Raw genomic sequence first — 26662 nt, forward strand, 5'->3', positions numbered from 1 at the left:
CTGAGACTGCTCCCAGCAGCCCCAAATCGTTAGATAGTACTAATGTTAAGATAACGTTATAATAATTAATATAAGTTTCAGTTAGTATTTAGATACCTACCTTCCCCGTTCTTACCTAGTTACGAAGTATTTTATTTTATTTTCCATCATACAATAGTTAGAATTCCTCCCTGGAATGAACCACCATTTACCTAATTATTCCTGGTTCACCAGGATTCAAATGCTGCATGTCCTGAAGGACACCATACTGACATTGGATGGACACTTGCAATGTGTCTGATGCCTGGGTGAGTTATACATACCCCAAAAGTGCACTCACTGCAGCAAACTGAAAGCTTGAGCCAGGAGGGACAGGGACCTCCGGCTCAAACTCATATTAATGGAAAAGTTGTTGTGCCCGTTTCAGACCCTGGCCAGCAGACTCATTCCAGATAAAGATCCCGGGAAACCTCTTCCTCCGAGTCCCTGAAAGCTCATTCCTCAAGAAAATCATCAAGGAAGCAAGCTGCAACCTCACCTCAGAGAGAATTAGCCAAAAAGAAACATTTGCTGGCAAGATCACTCTTTGGTACCAACCGCACTGCGGCTAAGTACCTATGAAGCACCAGAGTCCTTTGGCACTACCTGCTCAGTGGCACCTGCCAAAACCCAGCACTCCAGTGCAGAATTAAGTGTCAAAATTGTCTACTGCCTCCACTACAGCACCATTGACACTGTTGAAGCAAATGGCACCAAGACCCTAATACAGGCTATACCATCCCCATCTGCTCCAACAGCGTCCTCAGCACGAGTGACGGCATTACCACCGCCAAAATCTATGGCACCGCTGAAAAGCTTGGCACTGAAATCTACGACAAAACTCCACTTTCTCCAGCAGAAGGATATATGAATATCCTCAACGCTACAGTCACCTCTGTTCCACACCAATGGTTCCCTGGTGCACACAGCACCAGAACAGTTTATCTCGCCAATAGATCCTCCATTCTTCAGTGAAGAAGAGGATGAGGAAGAAGAGGGTGTCTTCTCCTCCCACCACCCATCACTTGTTAGATCAATGCCTACCTCCAGACCCATAAGATTGAGGCCCCAATACCAGACAGGACATACAACTGTGGTTCGGACACCCATGGATGAGGTCCACCCATACCATTTCCAAATGCAGTGACCCCGGTGGGACGTTTGGTCTGATTATACAAGGTATTGTAACAGACCTCCCAAGCCCCTACAGGGACAGGATAAGATCATCGCCATGGTCAATACCTCCCGCTTTGGAAACCACCTGAAACAAGTGAAGAAGGGGAGGAGGGTATAGAGCAGGAAACCACACCACCTTCTCACAACTCCTCATCTTCCTTAAACAAGGCCATAATGCACCCACCTCTCTCAACTGCAGATTATTTCAAACAGTTTCAGGAGTTATTCAGAAGGATGGCTGAGAGTCTACAGATCCCACTCGAGGAGGTCTCTGAAACACAACAGAAACTTTTGGAGATCCTCCAAATGTTCGCTGCCTGAAAATTGTGCTACCCATCAACAGTGCATTGATGGAACCTGCCAAGAACATCTGGCACATCCCAGCGACTATTCCACCTACATGCAAGAGGGCTGACAAAAAATATTATGTCCCCTTTAAGGGCATGGATTCCCTCTTTACCTACCCTCCATCAAACTCTCTTGTAGTGGAAGCGGTGAACCAACACAGGAAACAGTCCCAATATAGGTCCACACCCCAGGACAAAGAGTGGAAGAGACTTGATCTCTTTGGTTGCAAGGTATATTTGTCTGCAGTCTTGCAGTTCTGAGTAGCTAACTACATGGCATTACTGGCAAAATATGACCACAACAATTATACCAAGATATTGGAATTTATTAATGACATTCCAGAGGATGAGAGAGAGAAATTCAGATTCCTTGTTAATGAAGGCCTTCTAGTGACCAGAACCACGCTCTAGGCATCTCTAGGTGTGGCCGACACAGCTGCAAGATCAACAGCCACTGCAGTTGTTATGCGCAGGACATCCTGGCTTCACTCCTCAGGTACTACCAAAGGAGTTGCAGTCCATGGTGGAGGATCTTCCCTTTGACAGGGAAAAATTATTTGCTGCAAATATGGATGGAGGTCCTCCACACTATGAAAGAATCACGGGTGACACTCCAAACACTTGGCATCTACATGTCTTCAGCAAAGAGAAGGCAAAACAGGTATCAGCAATTCCAGTCCAGATACAATTAATAGAGCTAACAGCAGTATGACCCACAAAGACAGAGGCAGAGACCTCAAAGGCGACAACCACCTCAACCACAAACCTCAACTTCGCAATAGTCATCTGTGAAACAACAATTGGTCGAGGATCTGAACAACCTTCCTTACCCGACAGTGCTGAAAACACTGGCCAACACTCACTTTGGCCACCGCTTACATCCTTTCTATCAGGTGTGGGCATGCATTATGATGGACAAATGGGCCCTAGAGATTATACATTTGGGTTCCTCCATCCCATTTACCTCTCCTTCCCACCCAACCCCCCTTCCTGTCCCTCTTTCAGGACCCTTCTTACAGCATCTTTTACAACAAGAAGTAAACCACCCTCTACATATAGAACAAGTGGAACAAGTTCCTTCACAACACAGGAAGGATTTGTACTTTCACTACTTCATAACCTAAAAGAAAAATGGAAGATAGAGACCCATCTTAGATCTCAGAAAGCTCAAGTTGTGAGGGTCCAAAGATTCAAAATGATCACACTGGCAACGATAATACCAGCACTGTAACAGGGGGACTGGTTTTCAACCCTTGATCTACAAGACTTTTACTTCCACATAACAATTCACACCGCTCACAGGAGATTTCTTAGATTTACTCTGGGCACGGACCATTACCAATGCAAGGTACTACCCTTCGGCCTTTCTACAGCACCACAAGTTTTCTCCAAAATTCTCACAGTAGTAGCTGCACACATGCGCAAGCAAGTAGTAGTAATAATCCTATATCTAGACAACAGTCTGATTAAAAGCCTCAGCTCAGACAAAAGCCATCAAGGTTACTCACAGGACAATGGTACTTTTCCAAAGCCTAGGATTAAAGACAAACACACAAAAATTGACCTTGAAACCCATTGAATAGTTGGACTTCATTGGTGCCCACTTAAACTCTCTGAAAGCCAGGGTATTGCTACCAACAACAGGTTCCTCATTATGACAAACCTAATCTCCTCAGTGATGACCCGTCCTCATATATCAGCACACACATACCTTCAACTTCTAGTCCATATAGCTGCAACCAAATTCTTAGTACAACATGCATGTCTACACGTGTTGCCTTCAGGGTAGGCTCTCAGCCATTTATAGACCACACAAACGTGGTCTAAACAGACAACTCATGATGCTAACCAAAGTCAAAGACTCCCTACATTGGTTGGACACAACCCGACAAAGGGTGCTTGGGGATCCCCTTTGCTCAGGACCCACCTTCAGTGATGCTCACTACAGGATGCCTCCTTGATAGGCTGGGGAGCCCACCTGAAACATTATACAATTCAGGGTGGGTGGGCCCCTTCTGAAACATGCCTACACATAAATCTACTAGAACGCAGCCTTCATTTTCTTCCACTCATAAGGAACAAGACAATAGGAGTAATAACCGACAACATCGCGTGCATGTTCTACATAAATCGACAGGGATGAGCGCGATCTCACTCCCTATGCACCAAAGCCATGAAACTCTAGAATTGGTGCATTCAACACAATATCAGCATCTCAGCATCCTACTCTGGGATGCCAGAACACGACAGTGGACGCACTGAGCAGAGAATTCACCCACAACCATGAATGGGAACTGAATGATGTGGTCTTGCAAGGCATATTTCAATAGTGGGGATACCCATCCCATCGACCTCTTTGTGACATCACAAGACCACAAATGTCCACAATTCTGCTCCAGAACAGGCCTGGGAACCCGATCAATGGGGGTTGCCTTCCTCCTCAAATGGGAGGCACCTCTTCTATATGCATTCCCACCTATACCAATGCTATCGAGGATGATACATAAAATATGTGTTGACAAAGCAAAGGTGATGCCGCATTACACACAGCTCCCACATGACCCAGAAAGATTAGGTACTCCTACCTGCTACGGATGGTGGTATGCGCACCATGCACTCTCCCACTCCAGAATAACTTCCTATCACAGGACACTAGATAGGTCCACCACCCGAACCTGGAGAGATTTCATTTGTAGGTCTGATTCCTACATGGTTCCATCACGACAAACTAGCCTGCTCGGAGCAAGTGAAACACATACTACTAAACAATATGCGGTCAACCATGCAAAATACTTACCTTCAAAAATGGAAGAGATTCTCCGTATGGTGTCAGCACAAACACACTATTGCAGTCTCCACACCTCTCCTTTTGGTACTGAACTACATCCTAGAACTAAACAAATCTGGATTCTCAATGAGTTTAGTCAAGGTTCATCTGGAAGCCATTACCGCCTTCCCTCGATGAAGGATAAGATCAATGGTACATCACCGTTTATGCATCCAGTTACTTCCTTACAGGTGTGCACCAATGTTTATCCTGAAGTACACGCACCCACACCACCATGGGATCTGAACCTAGTATTACAATGCCTTACTGGGTCTCTATTTGAACCTTTAACTATGTGTTCTCTGACACACCTATCAATGAATATGGCATTCCTAGTGGCCATTACATTGGCCTAAGTGTGGGTGTGCTAGATGCTCTCATGGCACGCCCACTATATACCATATTCTTTAAGAATAAGGTCACCTTGAGACCTCTCCCAAAATATCATCTTCATTCCACATAAACCAGCCTATCCATCTCCTCACGTTCTTTCCAAAGCCTCACAGGAATGCGCAAGCTTCTTTATTACCTACTCTTGACATCAAACACGCAATGACGTTCTACCTTGACAGAACTAAATCTTTCAGAAAACCTTCAAAGCTCTTTGTGTCCATCATGGAATGATTCAAAGGAACTACCATTTCCCCACACGACTATCAAAATGGATCTCATGGTGCATTCACTTCTATTACCAACTCAAGAACCTGCAAACCCCACTGGGGATCAGGACTCATTCTGCTAGATCAGTAGTATCATCTGTAGTTTTTCTGAACAACGTACCAGTTGTAGATATATGCAGAGCAGCACTTGGGCTTTGGAATATACCTTTACAAAACACTATGCCATTGATTAGACCTCAGATCAGATGCATTGCTAGGTATGACAGTGTTATCAATGTCACTGACACGTACCTAAGTAACTCCGAAGTCCCCTTCCATCCAATGAGGGGCACTACTCTACAGTCACCTGAAGTGGAGCACCCACAGGGACATCACTTGAAGAAGAAGAGAAGGTTACTTATGTGCAGTAACGGAGGTTCTTCGAGATGGGTGTCCGTGTGGGTGCCCCACTACCCATCCTCTTCTCTACTTTCGAGTTCAATTGACGGACTCTATGATAGAGAAGGAACTGAAGGGTCGGGTCACGTGCACAGGATGAGACGCCAATGGCACCTTGAGACTGGGACAGCACATGCGTGACCTGGATGGGCACTGCCTGAAATTCTCCAATCAAAGGCGCAGGGATGCACCAACACCTGAAGTGGAGCACCCACAGAGAAAACACATCTTGAAGAACCTCAGGTACTGCACAGGGTATGATGTGTAATTTTCTTTGTTTTTAAATGTTGGTTATAAATATGAGGTATTGGTGTTCTCTGCCTGTTTCAGTTTTAAAAAAAAAAGGGGAGGGAGGAGAGGGCCTAGCCCCAGGATTGACGTGATTCTTTAATCCAGATTGCTTGCTTCTGATCCTGAAAGAATTTGGGTATGATATTAGCCACAAAGATTCTATATGGTTTTTAACTTCAGTTCCTCTTCAGATCTTCTTGTCAATGGCCAGTCTAGCTCTCAGTTTAGCCTTTTAGGGACCTTTCTTTGTCTTCCATGGCAGCTCCCTCAGGGTATTCAGTTGAAACCTACAGTCCTTTTCAGTCACTGCAGCATCAGCAGCTGTCCTAGAGGTAAATCCTTATTTAAAAAAAATTAATAGAATCCTGGGACTCTTGTTGCAATTATCTCAAAACTTTGATTCCATCTGACAACCAGATTTTGGTTCAGATTTTAACTTAGATGCCTTATCGTCCCATGAAGACAATTGTTTTCCCTTATTTTTTTCTAAGTGGTTTTAAGCTCTTGTAAAGCTATGCTCTGTCACATGAGATTCTACTTTCATGTGTAGAAAAGAGCACAAGCTACTTAATATCTGTTAAGTAGTCAAAAATAGGGTTTGAGTGGTGCCTATCAGTGAGTTATTAGACTTATCCAAAGTTTGGCTGTCTGGAGAAATTTGTGTGTGGCTAAAAAAAAACGCTTTAAAGCTTAAAGTAATGGCTTTTTGTAATTTTGAGAGGCAGCTCATAATTAATGTCACCAAAATAAGTACCTCACAAAAAAAAGCCAGCCCAAATAATTTAATTTATTTACACAATAAATTAAACCAAAAACAACCAAAGCAACACACTGTTATCATGTCAAAATCAGTCTAAAGTAATTTACAATAAAGTTGATTTTAGCTATTACTACTTAAAAATATATTAATACCGTAAAAAATAAACAATAAAAAAACATGCCTAAGCACATTAAACCTACAAAAACTATCATAAATGCTACCTCCAAAGCTTTAGGTTGCATACAAGCACAACTTTGGGCTCAAAAAATAAGCCCAAATATTATCCAACAAAAACTTAGTAAAGTCCTACCTAATAAAGTAAAAAAATTAACTTAAAGCTTTTTTTTGGGTGGTGGTATTATTTTAAGTCATTAATAAAAAATATTAAATTTCACAGTAAATGCCCAAGCTCAAATAATTACAGCATATATAATAATATCTAATGTTAAACATAAACATACACAAAATAGCCACTCTAGGCATTAATGTGAAAACTAAAATATTATAGCCTACTAAACACCTAACATAAAATTAAAAAAAAAAAATCAATTAATTTACAAAGTTGCACACACAAAGCCATATTAAAATCAAAATTAAAATATATTTATAAAACAATTTACATAACTTTATAAAAATAAATTAAATATATAAAATTATCAATATGCTTTATATTACCCAATAATAGCATTAATTCTACCATTGTGTACATTAAACAAAGTTGTGTTTCTGTACGCAAGCAATGTACCCATGTTGTAATTAATAAAATGTATTTAAAAAATTAATCCTGCCCAAAATAAATATTGCAATATTGCTATATTAAAAATATATAATATAATTTATAAAATACCAAAATATATTTTAATTAATAGCAAATATTAATAATATAAAATACAGTCAACCTGTAATATTAAAAATCAATACTAATTTAGTAGAACGCATGCTAACGCACTCAAACATGATAGCCTGCTTTACACACATTCAAAAACAATTAAAAACTATACATTTAATAATCAAACATAATAAAACTAAAATAATCAAAATCCTAAATGCTGCAAAAGCTGCCACAGAGCACAGTTAATAAAAAACCCTACTAAAATAGTCCCCCACTGCCACTAAAATTTTAAATCTAGCCCTGCATCCCATTGTGCACTTAAGTATGTTGTAAATAATTTCCATAATGGCTGCAGTAAAACTCCTTTAGTAAACTAAAAAAATCCCTAAAGCAACTAAAAAACCAGCATTACAAGTAAAGCGGCGCTCTGCGATATACCCTGCCAGCAAAAAGACCCTAATTGCTCGAACCCTGGCTAAATTGCCTTAAGCCATAGTCAAAGGTGTGTATCAAAAAGTCATGATGGTGGCCTGTTAAGTTATCACAGCCCCCAAGGAGGGGAATGTTGGACGCCCAGTGCAATTTGAGTTGCCTGACCACTGTCCTACAGGCCTAGCATAGCTTTCCTTGGTTGCTTGGCTATTCTGAACCCTGTAACATGACATCATCCGGTTGGCAGAAATAAATAAGACTACTAAGTAACCTTGCAGATGTCTCAGTTTCTGCATACCAGGGCACATAACAAAACAAAATACACATGCTTGCAGTTGCACATAAACAACAGTAATGGAAACAACTAGTTATCCTGAAACATCTGGGGGTACACTTTTTTATTGCCAAAGGGCATATTTTTACACTGCCTCTCCTATCACCACATGTTGTTTTAACACCCCAATTACCATAATAAAAATAAAATATAATACAAAATAAAAACCCAATATAAATAATTAACATATATAATAAAATATAATTAAATAAAAACTATTTATAAAAAAATATAAACAATTACTACTTAACCAAAAAACATGCTCCATCAACACCTAACTCCACAAAAAAATACTACCAATCAAACCAAAAAATCCACTAACTCCCTAACAAAGTCCCTAAAAAATCCCGTTCCTATATACAGCCTTCTAAGTAACTGCTTAGCTCTCCAAACTTAATAAATATATATTATAATTAATTTTAAACTTTATATTCAACTAATATATCTATAAAAGCCTTATACATTCAACCTTATTAATCTGCAAATCAAGTATACCGTATCTCACTAGTATTCACACTAATCACTAAGCGTCCAGTATCAACAATCAGCTGCATAATGGAATGCTGGACAGCATATCTGTGGACAGCAGTTGATTAGATCCATTTGTAAAATCAAGTGAAGTCAAGCAAGGATGAGTTTTGGCATAGAATCTCTTTGAACTCTTCTTTTGAACAATGATTGATTGTACCAACAGAGATGTAAAGCCAGAAATTTTTATTAAATTTCAAACTTCTGTCAAGCTCTTCAATCTGAGCAGACTGAAATCTTCCACACAAGTAACTGATAAAGTTATATATGAGCTACTTTATGCAGATGATTATGCTCTTGTTATATGCTCTCTAGTTAATCATCCAACAAGTTTGCTGAGGCTGATAAAACCATAATTTACCATTAATCTGGAGAATACAGAAGTACTGTACCAGCTCATGCCTGGGAAAGCATATGTAAGATCTAGCATCAGTCAGTGGTCTTGAACTCACAGTGGTAGTAGATTTCACTTCTTTTGAAATGCTGTTCTTGCTGACTAAAGAAATGTTTACCAGAATCAAAAAAGGATATTCTACTGATGGAAATATTAACTTTGGAACCAGCATGGTTGTCATATAACAGACCTAATTTCCATGTTCACCATGCTGTAATGATTTCTTTCTTAGTCTGTGGCTATGAAAAATGGAGAAATTTGTCAGCGTATCAGAGGTGGAGAATTTTAATTAGACACTTTTGAATCTTATGGATATTAAATTGCAAGATAGACTGGTGGCTGGATGCTACAGGGATAGGCACCTTTGTAATAATTTAATAATAAATTCACAAATAATGCAGTTCTACAAAGAGATTGCATAAATGGTTTTGAAGGACTACTACTGAAAGCATGGTTTAGCTGGACTAGATGTTGCCTGTGGAAGGAGGACACCAGACTATAGTCAAGAGGCAAAGGAAGAAATATGTTGCATAAAAAATGAATTTTTCCCAGGGAGTGGCAAACAAATTGCTTTGGCAAGTCAGTAACAGTGCAGCAAGTTTGGAGTGAGTCATGTTAGTCATTAAGAGAAGTGAGTTCTTTTGGAGCAGAGACTGCAGTTCTTTTAGATATAAGTAGCAAATACTAATGCATTACTCTGACCTGCAGAAAGGCTTATAAATCTGTAATTGGACCATATTTGAATCCACAAAAGCTATCGCTAAACTGAGCATCATCGATATAGATAGTTAGCAATTAGAGCCTTCAAGGAACTGTGGAATCCAACTACCTTTTGATCCATCAGTAAAAAAGCTAATGATTCATCTGGTTCTGAAGGAGAGGGATTTATTTCTCATTCTACTGTTTCCCAGTAGAATCTGGCAAATCTGGCAATTCTGGCTGCCAATAATCAGTTGAAGGAGGTTAAAAAAGGGGGAAGGATGATTTTGTTTGTGAAGCACAGGACTGTGACTCAGAAGACTTGGGTTCTATTTCTAGCTCTGCTGTGAGATCCTGGGCAACCCATGTAATTTCTCTGGGATAGGGATGATGATACCTATCACAGTGTTTTTCTGCATATGAGTTCCTTAATATTTGTAAGCTCAGTGAAGCACCTCAGTGGAAGACACTAACTAAACAAGTGCAAAGTTTTTAAATATTATAAAATGATTGTAGCAAACTACCACTAATTCGGAAAGAGCTTTTCTGCTCTTTTTCAATTAGGGTATGTAATTATCAAGTCCTCATGGTAAAAAATAGATCATTGCCTGTAGCAGATGTTACGATCTTTTGAATTTCTTGGGCACACAAGTAATTGTTTGTTCAGTGCTTACATGAGGGTTTCAGTCAGAGTAAAAATTTGCTCACGTTTTGGCCGCATTGGAAACTTGCTAGGAGCCCCAGGTCCTGAACTAAGTTGTATGCAATGAATCCAGTTGCAGTTGCTCTAATCTTTAATATGGAAGTCTAATATGTGGAAGTTACTGCTCCTAGGATTCATTGATCCATTTTTTTTTCCCAAGTGAAAAAACAAATGACAAGGAAAAGGGTGACAGAATGAGTTGTAGATCAAGCATTCTTGTAGGTTACCAAGGTTTGGTGTTCACCTTTCTCCATGTACAAACAGATGCTCAACCTGCAAAACGATGAAATGTGAACTATTGGATGTTCATGCTTGGTTTGATCACCAATGTGAGGATCTGTACAGAAACAGACATAACAAATCTTATTTTTTCCATAAAAGGAGTATGAAATTTAGAATAAGAGCTAATTTTGGTGTGACCACATTCTGCTTACCAGGAAACTTTCATTTTATGCCAATGGAATGATCTAAATATATCTTGGTTATGTCTTTTCTTCTTGTGTTTTTTCCTATCAGGAAAGCCCAGGAGGAGATGATCTCAGAACTCAGACAGCAGAAGTTCTACTTGGAAACACAGGCTGGGAAGTTAGAGGCCCAGAACCGAAAACTAGAAGAACAATTGGAGAAGATCAGTCATCAGGACCATATTGACAAGAACCGTCTGTTGGAATTAGAGACTAGACTGCGAGAGGTGAAAATTTAATCCTTTTCCAGACTGGTGTACTTGGGTATATCCCATTCAAAGTACTACAGTTAGAATTAAAATACTTAATTGTTTTAGTTTTCAGCACTGCAGGATAATGACTTGAACGGAATGATCCAGTTGTTGCTCTGTTTTCTGTAACAGTGGGAACATACTGCCTGCTGAAAAGAGTTGAGCATGACTATTTTGGGTGTTTGTTTCTTAGGCTGGTCGAATCTGAATTTCTAGATCAGTTTGGTTTCTTAGAACCAAATTTATTTACATCCTTTTATACAACATCCTTTAATAGTGCCTAGATACAATGGCAATGGGGTACAATCTATATGCTTAGCTGAATAGAATGTCTCATTCACTTCTTTTCATTTGCAGACTTGAAGAATCAGGTTTTTATATTATTCTCAAATTAGGACAGACAGACAGACAGAAATAGGTTGGAACCATCTTGTGTTCCGTGGTTAATCTCCTTTTTCCTTCCTTGCTGTCCCTCCTCTAATTCTCAATAAAGACAGAGAACTTTCCCCTGGTTAAAAGGTTTGGATGTCCAGTGTTGTTCCTTTAAATAGTCAGAAGTTGCTAGACATCAGTGCAAGGTCTTCTGACAGGCCTCTCTTTCACACATCTGCAATATCATGGACGATTCACCTGCAATAACATAAGGGGTCAGGCCGTTTAAAGAAAGTATTTTAACTTGAACGTCATCTTTGCCCCAGGGGAATCCTTGGAGGAGGGCATTTAAGGGAACCACCAGCAGGAAGCTAAATTTGAACTTTTTCTTTAAACTATTTCCTCCACTCTGCCCAAGTAAATGGGATCTGCCATGATGTTGCATCAGTGCAGGAGATAGATCTGTCTGTAACAAGAATCTGAAGAGACAATGAAATAAGAAAGTAATTGAACAGTATATAAAGATACTTCTTATATATTAAGAGTAATATTGATAGTTTCTTCTTATAGTGCCTCAAATGCAGTATATTAAATTGTAGTTATGGAAGATAATCATACAAATTATACTTTAACTTTCATATTGTCAGTTATTTATATCAACATTTGATATAGATTTACAACATAGCTGACATGAATCTTATATCCTAGTTTTCATTTCAGAATGCCATATGGTTTTATTTTTGAACCTTTTCAAACCAAATGAGTATTTTCAAGTGATGGATGAAGATGCATCCTGGGGATACTTATCCTCGGGTCTGATTTTTAACCAATCCATCTAAATCTGACATTAAATTGGAGTGTTGCTGTGCAATCCCAGAATGCAGTTTTAGGGCAGGCCTCTAGTTTGAAATGAACAAATATTACAGCTGTATTCTTAATTTCCGTATTAGTAACTCATATTCAGCTGCTACTGTTTTTCTCCAGGTTAGCTTAGAGCATGAAGAACAAAAGCTGGAATTGAAACGACAGTTAACAGAATTGCAGCTGACCCTACAGGAAAGAGAATCTCAGATTTCAGGGCTTAAGGCTGCACGATCAGCTCTAGAGAATCAGCTTCGTGAGGCTAAAACTGAACTAGAGGAGACTACAGCTGAGGCAGAGGAGGAGATTCAAGCACTCACGGTGAGTCCTATACTTCTGGATTGGTACTGTGAACTATACTGTGAACTATACCTGCAGCCTGACAGAATGTTGATGCACACTTCATAATAAGGCTTTGAGGTTGTCCTAACTTAAATTCTGTATGTTTTAAATGTTGCAATGCAACATATGAAATGTGCCTTGGATTGAAGAAGGCACAGATATGGTTAAAATGTTGGAGTTCTTTATTTCTCAAAATATACATATGCTTGTTGTTGTTTTGTTGTCCACTTGTGCCAAAACTGATTGGCTCTTAAGCTGAAAGCCCCACACTAAATTGACTTCCTGCTTTTTTTTTTTAAATTCATGTATGACCTTTGAAAGTACTGATGTTTCAAAAAGAATGTGATCACAAATATTCTGATATTTTCTCTTTAATAAGTTAGACAACTTTGCTATCATTTTTTTTAAAAAAAATCAGCCAAATCTTATTGTTGCTTCTCTAATTTTACTGCACTGTCTGTTTTTATAAAGAATTGTTACTTTTAGATCTTGCTTTCTCTTGTGAGGTGTGTGAATGACATAATATTCAGTAGGGGTGGGGAAAAAAAATTTTTTTTTCCTGCCCAGTGAATGGAACACTAAATTTATATGCTGCTGGTTGCCTCTTTAAGTAAAAAAAGATGCTTTTAAACTGCTGGATTTTAAATAATGTTTCCTTTGCGAAGGCTTGCTAATGCTATGGGAGGCAAAGAAGTAACTGACCTCCTACTTGAGCTGCCAGCTATCATTCATCGAAGTTATCATTCTTCAATGACCTTCAAATCCAGTTATTTTAGAGTACTGAAAATAGACAGTCTTGTCCCAATGGAATCTGATAAAAGAAATCTCATTTGCGTCCTTATTCCTGCCATTACCACTATTCAGATGGGATGGGGGTTCAGCTGAAGACTGTTGCGTGTGCATGTCAATGCTGTTTGATATCCCGGGGGGAGATCATTCCCTCAGAATTGTGCTAAACTGGTATATGCTGGGTGCTATCTGTTAGGAAAATGCAACAGCACTGTGAGTGACTTACAGTAATTGAATAGGGTATGGCAGCAGTTCATCTCAAATACAAAGCAGTTCTATTTGCTCAAAATTGAGATGGTCCCACTGAAATTTGAAAACTTGGCAGAGTTGTTAGCTGCAATGCCAACAGAATGATGACGTGCTTGATATTTCTTCCTATCACACCAACAAAACAGATGCATGTGTGTGATCTGTGCTTGCTCATGCAGACATTACCACAACTGTTCTGGTGAAATGGTAGTGCTTTTGTACCAGCTGTTGTAAGATTCCAATCTGGCATCTCCATGTCACTTTAGTCCAGTTTAATGGGTTGGGATATTTTTTGTTTTGTGGGTCTTTTATGCATTGCCTGTACTGGTAAGATAACTTTTTAGTTATCACATTGGACTTCTGCTGAACAACTTTTCCTGTTGAGTCTCTTGGCTGAAAGGAAAATACCTTGAGTAAAGAAAGGTGACAGGATGTGCTAGCACACTAGCCTTTCATCTGTTAAGGCCTGAGTTTGAATATGACATTAGTCACAAGTTAAATCAGTTTGACAGACTGAGTGAATCTTGAGAGAGGCCATGAGGCTGAAACATGAACTTCGCTTTATCATTCTTTGCTTGTTAATAAGGAAGTAAAATGATGCATGCATTATTTCATTCTCTAAAAGTGGTTTGCACCTTTTAATACTTTGGATTCCGTCTTCCAAAGAAATTATTATTCAGTTTTTCATCACTGTTTGGGAGAGGCATAGGATTGAAAAGGAATTCCCCAGGGTAGGATAAAGTAGATTGGCAGAGCAGTTTGCGGAAGCTTACATAGTGCTTTATTGTAGACTTTTCTTTGCAAACATTAAAATACATGCAGTATTAAAAACATGTTATATTCAGTATTAATCCAGATGTGGAAGTAAAAACAAACAACTCAAATTATCTTAAAAGTGAAGAAGATACAAACTTAACATTAAAGGGTCACTTACCTTCAGAGACCACTTAAGATGGAATGTTTTGCATAATCCAGTTTGTAAGCTTGTTGTACATTTTGCAAAGTAGCTTGGAATTGGGAGCATGCAGAGCGCTTTGATTAAGTAGGATGTGACTTAATCAGTTCTTTGCCACTACAGAGTGCTTTCATAGCCTGCAACATCTGTCTTCCAAACTTTGCTTGCTGGTAGATTGTTCTGCAGTTTATTTAGCAACAGCTGTTGGATTCTAATTCTAATGTATGAAAAATTGATGATTAACTTCTTACCTCCTTTAGGCACATAGAGATGAAATCCAGCGTAAATTTGAAGCCCTTCGTAATAGCTGCACAGTGAGTATTAAATACAGATCATTGAATTATTTTGAAATTAAGGATAAGGAAAGAAACAAACTCATTTGCTCCTTGATGACAATGGCTCCTGACATGGGCTTCTGGCTTTAAGGAGTTAGCAGGAGTTAGCCTGATTGGATTGGATTTCTTTTAGGCCTCAGATAAACCTCAATTTAGAGGTTTTATTCTGATTTAAAATTGACACTCTCCTTCATCTTTTTGGAGAAGGAAGTCAATTCAAATATCTCATTGCAGTGCAGCTAGTAAGAATGGTGTAGCAGCTGCAAAAATTATGTGGGATAAAGATTTACCTTTCCAAATCTTGAGCTACATTGTAGATCTAGGCCAGAGAGAAGGAGCTATCTTGCCATTCTTGGTTTTAAGGAAGGCTTTAACTCTGAAGGGAAACGACGTCCTGTGATTCTGAATAATACATTATTACATAGTATCTTGTTCAAAAAGAACTCATTTAGGTTCTTAACTTTCACCTTCTGTTACTTGAGAGATCTTTTTGATATGTTTTTTCATTCATTTCATTCATATGGGACAAATGTCCTAGATTTTGTTCTTTATCATTAGATATTCTCCAAGATCTGAACTCTTTTTGTCTATTTTTTTACGGTGCTGTGCAGACCATGATGACATCTATCTTTCAATGACACTCAAATTCTAGAATTGTCAAACACTGACCATTACCTTCTGTGTAAGAATTGGATGTAGGTCTCTTCAATCTTTCTAATTCCTCATCCATTAGCTGGACCTAATTGCTCTTTTACCTCTGTCATGGGTGTTCCCCCTCACCCCCATCCTCAGTGGCCTCTCCAAAGTTAATTTTCCACAATGCTTTGATTACATAGTCATAGATGATGCAGGAAAACCCAAGATAGATACATAGAAAATTCCTTCTTTCAAGAACATCCTTCAGTGGTGGTTTTATTTTTTTTACATTCCAAATTTGTAGACCTTGTTCCTCAGGGCCAGGAAATGTTTCTACTCTGCTTCCAGTGTACACTGACTTGAAGAAATGAGTAATTAAATAAGTTTTAGTCTTAATATAATGTGGCTTAGCCTTTTTCTGAAAGGAATTCAAACTATCTGTACCTTCTGTCCTTTCCATCTAAGATAGAGGGTTCACATGTGTACTTCTATCTATCAATGCTTATTCCCACAGTTGCTTTTTCAACTTCAGTGTTAGATACTCCTTTTCATTCCTTTGTTCTCTTGTCTTGCCATGAGCACAGAATAGCAGCTTTCTGAGGAAGTGACTGATACAGATTATTGGATTTGGCCATCTTCAAAGATCACATAATCTGTGGATATTTCCATAAATGCTTTTTTCTGCACAGTGTGCTGTTTTACAGAAGTCAAAACTCATTATTTGGCTAATCTGTGACTTTGTAAGAATGGGCAACAGTCTCCAACAGTAAGGAGTGGCACAAGGAGATGCCAAACATGCCATGTGGTTTCAAGAACGATGAGAGCTTTGGAGATGCCACATTAGAAGATTTGCAAGTGTAGTGTACATCTTAGGTCATTCAGAAGGGGATGGTTCATGCAGCAGCCAATCCTCATCAATAAAAAATTAATCAAACAGCAACTGAATGAATAGTGAATGAATGAGAAATTCCAACACCACACTCGGTACACAACCCAAGAAATGAAAAGTAATATAATTCTCAAGACTTCTCTGAACAGGCCATGAGCATAAACTCTCATTTTATATGTCACAAGATGTGTAACAGCCTACCCTCTTCTCTTCATAAGAATTGAGGCAATGACAGCACAATCTTGTATTGACTAAGAAGAAGTCAGTGCATGCTTGTCCTGTTTCTTTCTCGGATGCTTCAACCCCATATCCATTCAGTAATGACCATTATGATGCAGCCTTAACTTTTTAGTGGACATCCGAGGTTATGCCACAGTGGTTCAGAATTTGTGCTGAACTTAAAAACAAGACCCATCAGGGTTATAATTCAAACACCTTCCTTTTTATTCAGCCTAATAAGGATAGTGGCTCTCCTCAGAAGGGATATTCTTTGATAACATTTCTTCAAAATGAACATCAAGAGTGAATTTCCTTGAAGCACTGTACTGTCAAACTTTATTATGGACATTGTATTTATTTTACATTACTTACAAGTCCAAAGCAATAGAAATATGAAAATAAAATGAATTGTACAGAAAATACATTACTGAAGACTGAATGATTTTGATAATGTAGAAAGAAAAGTTGCTGTACAGAATGATAGGTAAAGATACTTACAATCTTATTTCTTTGATATCGTTTTGATTTCTTAGCTCTTTAGAGGTCCGGGCTTCTGGACACAGAGCAAGCTCACATTTCTAATATATGTTCTGGTTTATTTATGTCCTCAGCCCACTCATGTCCTTCAACCAAGTCATGTTACTGTCAGACTCTTTAGATTGTGTTCTTTAAACTTACCACAGTTTAGGATTCATGCACAAGAAACTGTTTGTTGTGTGACTGTATTACAAGCCTTTTCTTTCTGCTGGAAGCGCCACTGCTTTGTTCGTGGACTATATGTTTAGTTGCTCTCTGATAGATTCAGATTTGAGTTAATCAGTTCATTTCAGTATCTCTTTCCATTTCCATCAGTAACAAAAATAAATCTCACAATCTTATAAGAAATAACATAATGACATAATTACAGTAAAAATTCCTGCATCTCTCTCGCCGCACCCATCCTTCTAATCTTATCACATTTGTATCTTATCTAGCAAGTCTGCTGAGAGTGAAAGTCCGATTCTGTGGTTTCAAAGAATCAGTACATCAAAAATGCATAATTCTGGTGACCCACTTGACTTTTGAAATCATATTCCATAACAATTATTTTCAAGACATTTGGAAGGATTCTATTAAAAAAAAATGCATTTCACTAAATAAGGAAATTTATATTTTTGCCACCTTCTTCTTAATTATGGATTACTGATGGATTTAATAATTTTGGATAACAAAATCAGGTTGGCCTAAGCATTTCATAAATATAAATTTCAGTAAACAGACAGTAAAAATATCTATGAAAATGTAGAGAAAAATTAGATCCATAAATAAATTACAGTGACGTTTGTAAAATTCTGTACATTCTTCAAATGAATCAATATCTGAACTTTCAGGCTCTTGCAATTACAAGCTCTTCCTATTTATTACTTTGGCAAGGAAAATGGAAGATCTTGATATATTAATTGGGTGCAACAGCTCCATTTATTTAGAGAATAATCTAGTAAAGCCATCTTTCTCCCTCCAAAATAGTAACTACACTCTTTTGTCTTTACCTCCTATTGTTATCTTTAGGCTTATCAGGGCTTGATCCTGCAAACATATGCGAACAAGTGTTAATAAGATTGGACTCTGAGACATCAATCCTGCAAATCCTTTAGGTACATGCTTAAATTTACTCACGCATGTAGTCCTGTTGACTTCAACAAGATGTCCTGATTCTGAACTGACTTCATTGGGACTACACACATGAGTAAAGCTACAAACTTGCTTCAGAGTTTGCAGAATCATGTCTGAAAAATGCCAAATACCTCTTTGGTGCTATACTACATTCATTCCGTAGCAAGGAAACCTTGCCTATCAAAAGTTGATAGACTGTAACATGAGGCTAATGCCCAGGCAAAAACTTTGGTATGACTGAGTTAAATGCATAAAAAATCTGTTAGTTGCTTGGCTGTGTTGTAACAACCCTCATTTTATAGAAAATTATGGGTAAGGGTCAGTTATAGCCCAAGTTGGACCTTTACAGCTTTCGTAAAAACATGTTTGGAGGACTTTTTAGGGTCTTTAGTAGCTGCTGCTGTGAAGGAGAAGGCCCCTTCTTGGACATAATCCACTGAGGATGGTGGGGGGAGGCAGCCCAGTTGCTGGGGATTGGGTGAGCACAAGGAACATTCTATACAGATAGTGCAAAGAGGGGAATTGTCAAGCATGATCTCTCTCTCCCTCTGCCCCCAACAAAACAAAACGAAAAATTAGCTTAATGTGGAGCCTCAGACCTATAACCATGTCCCACCCCTAAGACACTCGGTGAGTTTCCAGGAGGTGAGGCAAACAACTTCTGCTCCTCATAGTGGAGGCGACTAGAGAAAGGGTAGGGAGGTGGCAGCAGTGTTTTTTTCTCCAGCCACTGAAACCACTTGCCAGGACTGAGATCTATCACATTCTACTGCTACGTGCTGTAGGACTCCTGGCACTTCTGTCTTCCCTACTGGGGCAGCCTTATAGGATGGGGGGGTGGATGTGTGGCTCTCAGGTCCAAGACTGTGTCTGTTTGTATGTGAGGGGGTGAACATGGTGCCTGCCTTGCCTCCCCCTACCCTTTTAATCTAGGATTTGGGGGAATGTTTCGTTCTCCTTCTGTACACCGTTTCTTGCCAGCTGAGAGGTGATGGTTAGGAGAAAGATGAGTAGAGCAGAACTTTAAGGAGAAAAACCACGTTAGTCTGGAAATTCCAAGTTATGATTGCACTTAAAATCTTTACTACCCCCAAACAGTAGCTGTACTGATGTGTGGTTGAGGTCATCCAGAAAATCTTAATTCTTTCTTTCTGCATCCAATCTCCTCCCTCTGCACCTGTTTGGAGCTTTTGTGAATGGCTGAGACATCTTGATGGAGATTTGAAGATGTTTGCAATGAGAACATCCTAAATATGCTTTCTTGGCATACTTTGCCTGTGGTGTGGAACTGTGGAGAATGTGCTTGTTATATACAGCTGTGTCAGATATGTAAATCTAATCACCATTCCCCTGAGTCCCTGACATTTAAATTATGTAATTTTTTATCTATCTCAGGAGAAATTTATAGGCCCAGATATGGCAGCTACGAGTCTATGTGAAATCTCATGGAACTGCAGCACTTTATATTTGAAACTCTGTATGTTTTGGGGAGAATCTCCTTTTTTTTTTTTTTTTTTTTTTTTTTTGAAGATAGCAGACTTTGTATAAAAAGGGGATGCAGTGGATCTAATTTACCTGGATTTCAGTAAGGCATTTGATACGGTTCCACATGAGGAATTATTCATTAAATTGGAAAAGATGGGGATTATTATGAAAATTGAAAGGTGGATAAGGAATTGGTTAAAGGGGAGACTACAATGGGTCATACTGAAAGGTGAACTGTCAGGCTGGAGGGAGGTTACTAGTGGAGTTCCTCAGGGATCGGTCTTGGGACCAATTTTATTTAACCTTTTTATTACGGACCTTGGCACAAAAAGTGGAAATGTGTTGTTAAAGTTTGCAGATGACCCAAAGATGGGAGGTATTGCCAATACAGAGAAGGATCTGGATATCATACAGGAAGATCTGGATAACCTTGTAAACTGAAGTAGTAGAAATAGGATGAAATTTAATAGTGGAAAGTGCAAGGTCATGCATTTAGGGACTAATAACATAAACTTCTGCTATAATCTGGGGACGCATCAGTTGGAAGTGAGAGAAGGAGGAGAAGGACCTGGGTGTATTGGTTGATCAAAGGATGACTATGAGCCACCAATGTGATGTGGCCATGAAAAAAGAGAATGCGGTCCTTGGATGCCTCAGATGATGTATTTCCAGTAGAGATAGGGAGGTATTAGTACCGTTATATAAGGCGCTGGTGAGACCTCATCTGGAATATCGTGTGCAGTTCTGGTCCCCCATGTTTAAGAAAGATTAATTCTAACTGGAATAGGTGCAGAGTAGTGCTACTAGGATGGAAAACATGCCTTATGAGAGGATACTCAAAGAGCTTGGCTTGTTTAGCCTACCCAAAAGAAGGTTGAGGGGAGATATGATTGCTCTCTACAAATACATCAGAGGGATAAATACCAGGAGGGAGAGGAATTATTTAAGTTCAGCGCCAATGTAGACACACAAATTAATGGATATAAACTGGCCATCAGGAAGTTTAGATTTGAAATTAGATGCAGGTTTCTAACCATCAGAGGAGTAAAGTTCTGGAATAGCCTTCCAAGGGGTGCAGTGGGGGCAAAAAACCTAGTTGGCTTCAAAACTGAGCTGGATAAATTTATGGAAGGGATGGTCTGACGGGACAGCCAAATTTGGCAGTTGACTGATCTTTGACTACTGGTGGTAGATATACCAATGGCCTGGGAAGGGATGTTAGATGGGGTGGGTTCTGAATTGTTCCAGAGAATTCTTTCTTGGGTGTCTGGCTGGTGAGTCTTTCCTACGTGCTCAGGGTTTAACTGATCACCATATTTGGGGTTGGGAAGGAATTTTCCCCCAGGGCAGATTGGCAAAGGCTCTAGGGTTTTTTCACCTTCCTCTGTAGCATGTGGCACGGCTCACTTGCTGGTGGACTCTCTGAACCTTAGTCTTTAAACTATGATTTCAGGACTTTAATAACTCGGTCAGAGATCTATTACAGGAGTGGATGGGTGAGGTTCTGTGGCCTGCATTGTGCAGAAGGTCAGATTAGATGGTCATATTGGTCCCTTCTGACGTTAGAGTCTATAAGTCTATGAGAAATTCTTCTGACTTTGGTCATTTACAGTGAAGAGATGTCATTTTCTTGTTACTCTATATGGTATTAAAAAGGTAGGTGTAGTTCATTGTAGCAATGTAAAGACAATGAAACATTCAGTTTAAATACTGAAGTAGTGTGCAGCCAGTCTCTCAACAAGATTAACATGGTCCAGTTAAATCATGTCTTAATTTTCAGAATTACAGATGTGATGATGATGTGCATTGTTCGAGGATAGAATTGTTCCTGTGCTTTCAAATGATCTGTGCCATTCTATCACCACAGAAAAGTTTACTTGGTGGCCTGGAAGTGCATTTCCATGTTTTCTAGTATTACTTAATGAAATAGCTAAATGTTAACTTTGAATTTTGAAGTTTTCTATTGCATTTGGGTTTTTAAAGAACACTACTATGTACTCTTAAAAGCTATTCCCTTAATTGCTGTTTACAAATTTAACTCCAGTGTAACACAGTTTTTTGCCTGGGAATTTCCTTAATTTTACAATCACTTCAAGAATTTCCTCAGTTACAAGACTCCAGTAGAGGTTGCAAGTTTTATGGACTTGGACCTCCATTTTTATCAGACTGTGTCTCCACACATGATTTCCTTCTTCCGGGTTCCCAGCCAAAGCATCTCCCTCACAACTCACTCCCACCTTCCTGTGTGGCTGTCTCTCATCCACTACTCCAAATCTGGGCTCTGACCTATGTATTTGCCCTCATGTGCTGCTCTCATTGTGACTGTGAGGGCTATGTAGAATTTATAAATTCCATATTGGGACCATAATGTACATGGAAGCTGATTTTAATAACTAAATCTGTTAGAAAATCTCCCCTTCCTCCATGCTATCAGGGGGAAGAAAAACCCTAGTAAGAGAGATCATTCCTTGCCAAAACCAACAGATTAAAATAAATTTGAAATTTGTAGGCCGAGCCATTTTGGTGTTAGGATGACACAAAATAATGTTAAGAAAATGTTCAAGAAGTGAGATCACATCATTTCTTCCATTTTTGAACCCCTCATCTCTCAAGTACCTTGTCTGATTTGTCTCAAACTTTCTAGAAATGTTCTGCTCTGGAATAAGATCACCAACTTCAGGCAGATTGATTTAGTTTTGGTGAGGTTGAGGGAAGTGAGTCAAAATCAGGCTTATAATGGAAGGTTAGCATTCACCTTAAAGGGACATATCTTGAAATTTAGTCAGTTTGGGGGAAGGAGGGGAAGAATTAAGTAGTTTCAAGTACTACTCCAACCACTGAGTGGTCCTGCCAATTTTTGCAGTTTTACACTCACTCTTTCCTATATTTTAAAAACTATTAGTGAAACTGACTGTAAAAGAGAGGTGATGAGACTGACAATACCGGTGGTGCAGCCAAATGTATAAAGAAAACAAACTGGAAATAGAAGAAAAATTTCTCTGGTGTGAAACGTAACAACTTCAGACAAGTGTTGGTTTTGGTTTTAGTTTTTTAATTTTTTTATTTCTAAGTCGGTGTCCCTTTTAACAATGTAGAGACTTACATAACCTCATGGTGCAATCAAGATTCTTAAATAACTTACATGGTGTTTAAGTGATACCAGGACAAAATGTTTAATTTCAATAATTTTTTTCTACTGATCTCTCCTTCAGTTTTTCATAGGGGTTTCCACTCATAGAAACTGGAGGGTTATATGAAAATACCCCATTTTTATTAATATTTTGAAAAACTTTGGGAGTTTTAGAAGCCAAACTTTGCATAGTTGGATGCCACGCTAGTTTAATAAATGGGCAGTCCTGCTTCATAAAGGCAAGGCTTTGTCATCCTTGTTGAATCCTTACTTTTCATTGATGGCAGTACTGAATTTTCTACTATAATCTGTAGTGTTGCCAAGCTTTTTCTTTCTTCATATTCCTCACGTTGCCATGCGTAACTCTATTGTATTAATAGTATCTGTTCCTTCATAAGTTACAACTTTTCATAACTACATATGATTTTTAGTTACAGTAAATTAAGCAGTTTCTAGGCAGCAGCTTTTCCAACAGTATCACCTATAGCCTCTCTCATCTAATGATATTAAAGATTACATTTTACAAAACCTCTGTGAGAAGTGTTACCTCACTTTCCCCATCTCTGAAATGAGGATATCAAGGTGAAGGGCCTTGTGTAAGGCACACAGCAAGCCAGTGGAAGACCTGGGAACAGAACCAGAACTCTTGGCTTTCAACCTGACATTCTGATCACTAGTGTGTGTCACCAAATTAATAATAAATTACATTGCAACATACTTTAATTCTGATTTAGCCTAAAAAGATATAAGTATCTCAAGCTGCTTTCTATAAGAGGCAAGAAAGACTGTCCATGCTAAGCTCGTGCCCATTCATCAGTTCTGCATTTACAATTGAGCTCATGTTTGAATTGGACAAAAAATGCCAAGATCTGCCTATTTGCTTGGCAATGTGTGGCTGTAGGAGTGGAGACCACCCTTTCACAGAACTCCACTCACTGATATGTAACCCAATGTTCTGCTCTTTTTAGGTGATTACAGACTTGGAAGAACAGCTGAACCAGCTGAGTGAGGACAACGCAGAACTGAACAATCAGAATTTTTTCCTGTCAAAGCAGCTTGATGAGGCCTCGGGGGCCAGTGATGAGATAGTACAGCTGCGAAGTGAGGTTGACCATCTTCGTCGAGAGATCACAGAGAGGGAGATGCAGCTCACCAGTCAGAAACAAGTGAGAGTTTAGAGATTCTGTTTAAAGTCTCTTAGGACACTTGTCCAAATGCAAGATTCTGACTAGCTAGAAATTCTTATTTCTACTTTGGAAAAACAATGGAGGGTGTTTATAACTTTTATAGCAACTTTACCCACAATAACCACTCTGGGTGGGAGTATAAGAATGCACTGAGATCTTTAGTATCTCCCTTTGTGCTCACTGCAACACTGCCAAAGAATGGTGCTTCCTAGTTGTTCATTTTTGCTTGTGGCTAAAGCCATCATGAGATATCACTGACACTAAAGGCAACCACAATTAAATGATAAAGGCCTTGAAATAAATGTGATGTGACTTACCAGTTGATGTTATAGATTTGTACGTATTGTAATTGAAATAGTGAAAGCTGTATCTTAAAAAGTGCATTTTGATGTGGGAAGTGAGAATTAAAGGGATGATTTATTTTTAGACAATGGAGGCCTTGAAGACAACATGCACAATGCTGGAAGAGCAGGTGATGGACTTGGAGGCCCTGAATGATGAATTGCTAGAGAAGGAACGTCAGTGGGAAGCATGGAGAAGCGTTCTAGGGGATGAGAAGTCCCAGTTTGAATGTCGGGTGCGAGAATTACAGAGAATGTTGGATACAGAGAAACAGAGCCGGTATGGCTTTTCTCTTCATTAACCTTTGTGTAAAAGTGCTCTGTGGAATATAGTTCAATATGTAGAATGTGACGCATAAGTCTGTGCCCAATACACATTCATATGAGTTAAATCTGGAAGATGGATATTTAAACTGATACATGTGACTCTCCAGTGATATCTGTTCCCTTTAATTCTTGTGCAAGGGCACTGAATTCAGAGTGTTTCTAATTGTACCTTGCAAGCTATCTTTCAAACACTGGACTGTACCATCATATATGGTAAACTTGTCTTTGATTCTAATTCCTTGTTCTGGTGACTTTGAATTCTCATGCAGTAGCTCCAGCAGGAGTAGAAAACAGGATTGTGTAATGTAGAACCATCACAGTAAGCTGACTGGCTATATAAATCAAAATTTTGAGTTTGAGGCAAACATCTGAAAGTATCTATTGATGTCTTGGCATCCTAGGAAGAGGTCAGTCCCAGAGAGGAAATCATCAGGTAACATTTTTTCCATTTTTAATATAGAGTGCGAGCAGATCAGCGTATTACTGAATCCCGCCAGGTGGTAGAACTAGCTGTTAAAGAACACAAGGCGGAGATTCTTGCTCTCCAGCAAGCACTGAAGGAGCAAAAACTCAAAGCTGAGAGTCTTTCTGACAAGGTCAGTATCTTTTTACCTTAATCTTCTATACATTCACTAAAGAAAAATGTGTCAAGTCGGTCTTTCCACAGGTATTCATGAAAGAAATGCAGTTTTGAGTTAGTCTTCTTCAGTTGTAGGGAGTAAATTTTAAAACAAGACTGAGGCCTTTCTTTTTGAGGATGCAATACTGAAGGCCAAGAGCCTACCTTTCCCGTCAATTAAATCTAACACAAAGGGCAGATTTTGGCATCATGAGTGTTAATGAAATATCTCTCTGACGTGATATCCACGTTTGAGTAGCAACAATCAAAACCCAGTTTTCTGGTTTTTGGGTTTTTTAATTTTCATTTTAGCCTTTTATGTTTGACTGATGAATTTGGATCTATGGGTCTTATAGTATTTGTTAGCATCTCTGGCTATATATATATGCCTGTCTGTCTGTCCCAACTGCCTAGCTCAATGACTTGGAAAAGAAGCATGCAATGCTGGAGATGAATGCACGCAGTTTACAACAGAAGCTTGAGACAGAACGTGAGCTCAAACAGAGGCTTCTGGAAGAGGTAAGGACTACCCTGTGATGGGATTTCCTGTTATAAAAATTTCAATGGAAGGATCCACAATGTGAAACCACAAAAATAGTTATACTAGGTTTAAAAGAAGCCAGAAAATTCAGCGTTCATGCCAAAGATCCAGATTGCAACTGTGTCCTTCCTTAATGTTGCTGTGGAGAACAGAAAGTAAATCAGAATGGTGTATTAGTTTACACTTTGCAGAAAGGAAATCCTGTTTATCCCAGAGATTGACTCCTCATCGATCACAATTAAGGTGTTTTTGGTTTTGCCTCATCATAGCCTAGGAGTTTTGGTGGCTCTGCATGTTTTGGATGGTTGTGAGGAAAGATGGCTTGAAGTCTTTAAGATTCCTGAAGAAGGGCAGCACAGGTGATTCACACTTAGCTCCTTCTGCTACAGGTCGGTGCAGAGACCTGAGCACTTGTAATTAATTACATCTCACAGATCAACCAAAAATGCAGATGCTTGTCCTTATTTCTGTGAAAGGTCTTTCTGACTGGGAAATGTTGAGGTAGCTTTTGGTGTCTGTGGGAAAGGCTTGGAAAACTGGCATCCAGAAATTCTTGATGTTGCTGTCTCCCTCACTACTCTAGTTGGCAGATACAGGATTTCCAAAAACTAAACAAAG

General features: G+C 38.9%; 1 protein-coding gene across 6 annotated transcripts in view; it reads left to right on the forward strand.

The window, feature by feature from the left end:
* CIT (citron rho-interacting serine/threonine kinase) overlaps positions 1 to 26662 on the forward strand; it is a 100002-nt gene that overhangs the window by 48281 nt on the left and 25059 nt on the right. For all 6 annotated transcript variants that reach the window (XM_067550110.1, XM_067550111.1, XM_067550115.1 and 3 more), the window contains 7 exons: positions 10916 to 11090; positions 12471 to 12668; positions 14943 to 14996; positions 23998 to 24195; positions 24644 to 24837; positions 25345 to 25480; positions 25918 to 26022. In XM_067550110.1, coding sequence (XP_067406211.1) covers positions 10916 to 11090; positions 12471 to 12668; positions 14943 to 14996; positions 23998 to 24195; positions 24644 to 24837; positions 25345 to 25480; positions 25918 to 26022 — 1060 coding nt within the window. The remainder of the gene's footprint in view (positions 1 to 10915; positions 11091 to 12470; positions 12669 to 14942; positions 14997 to 23997; positions 24196 to 24643; positions 24838 to 25344; positions 25481 to 25917; positions 26023 to 26662) is intronic.

The sequence above is a fragment of the Emydura macquarii genome, unplaced genomic scaffold (genome assembly GCF_026122565.2).
Source record: "Emydura macquarii macquarii isolate MOO-44397 ecotype Brisbane River unplaced genomic scaffold, CSIRO-AGI_Emac_v2 contig_1254, whole genome shotgun sequence".
Classification (NCBI taxonomy): Eukaryota; Metazoa; Chordata; order Testudines; family Chelidae; genus Emydura; species Emydura macquarii.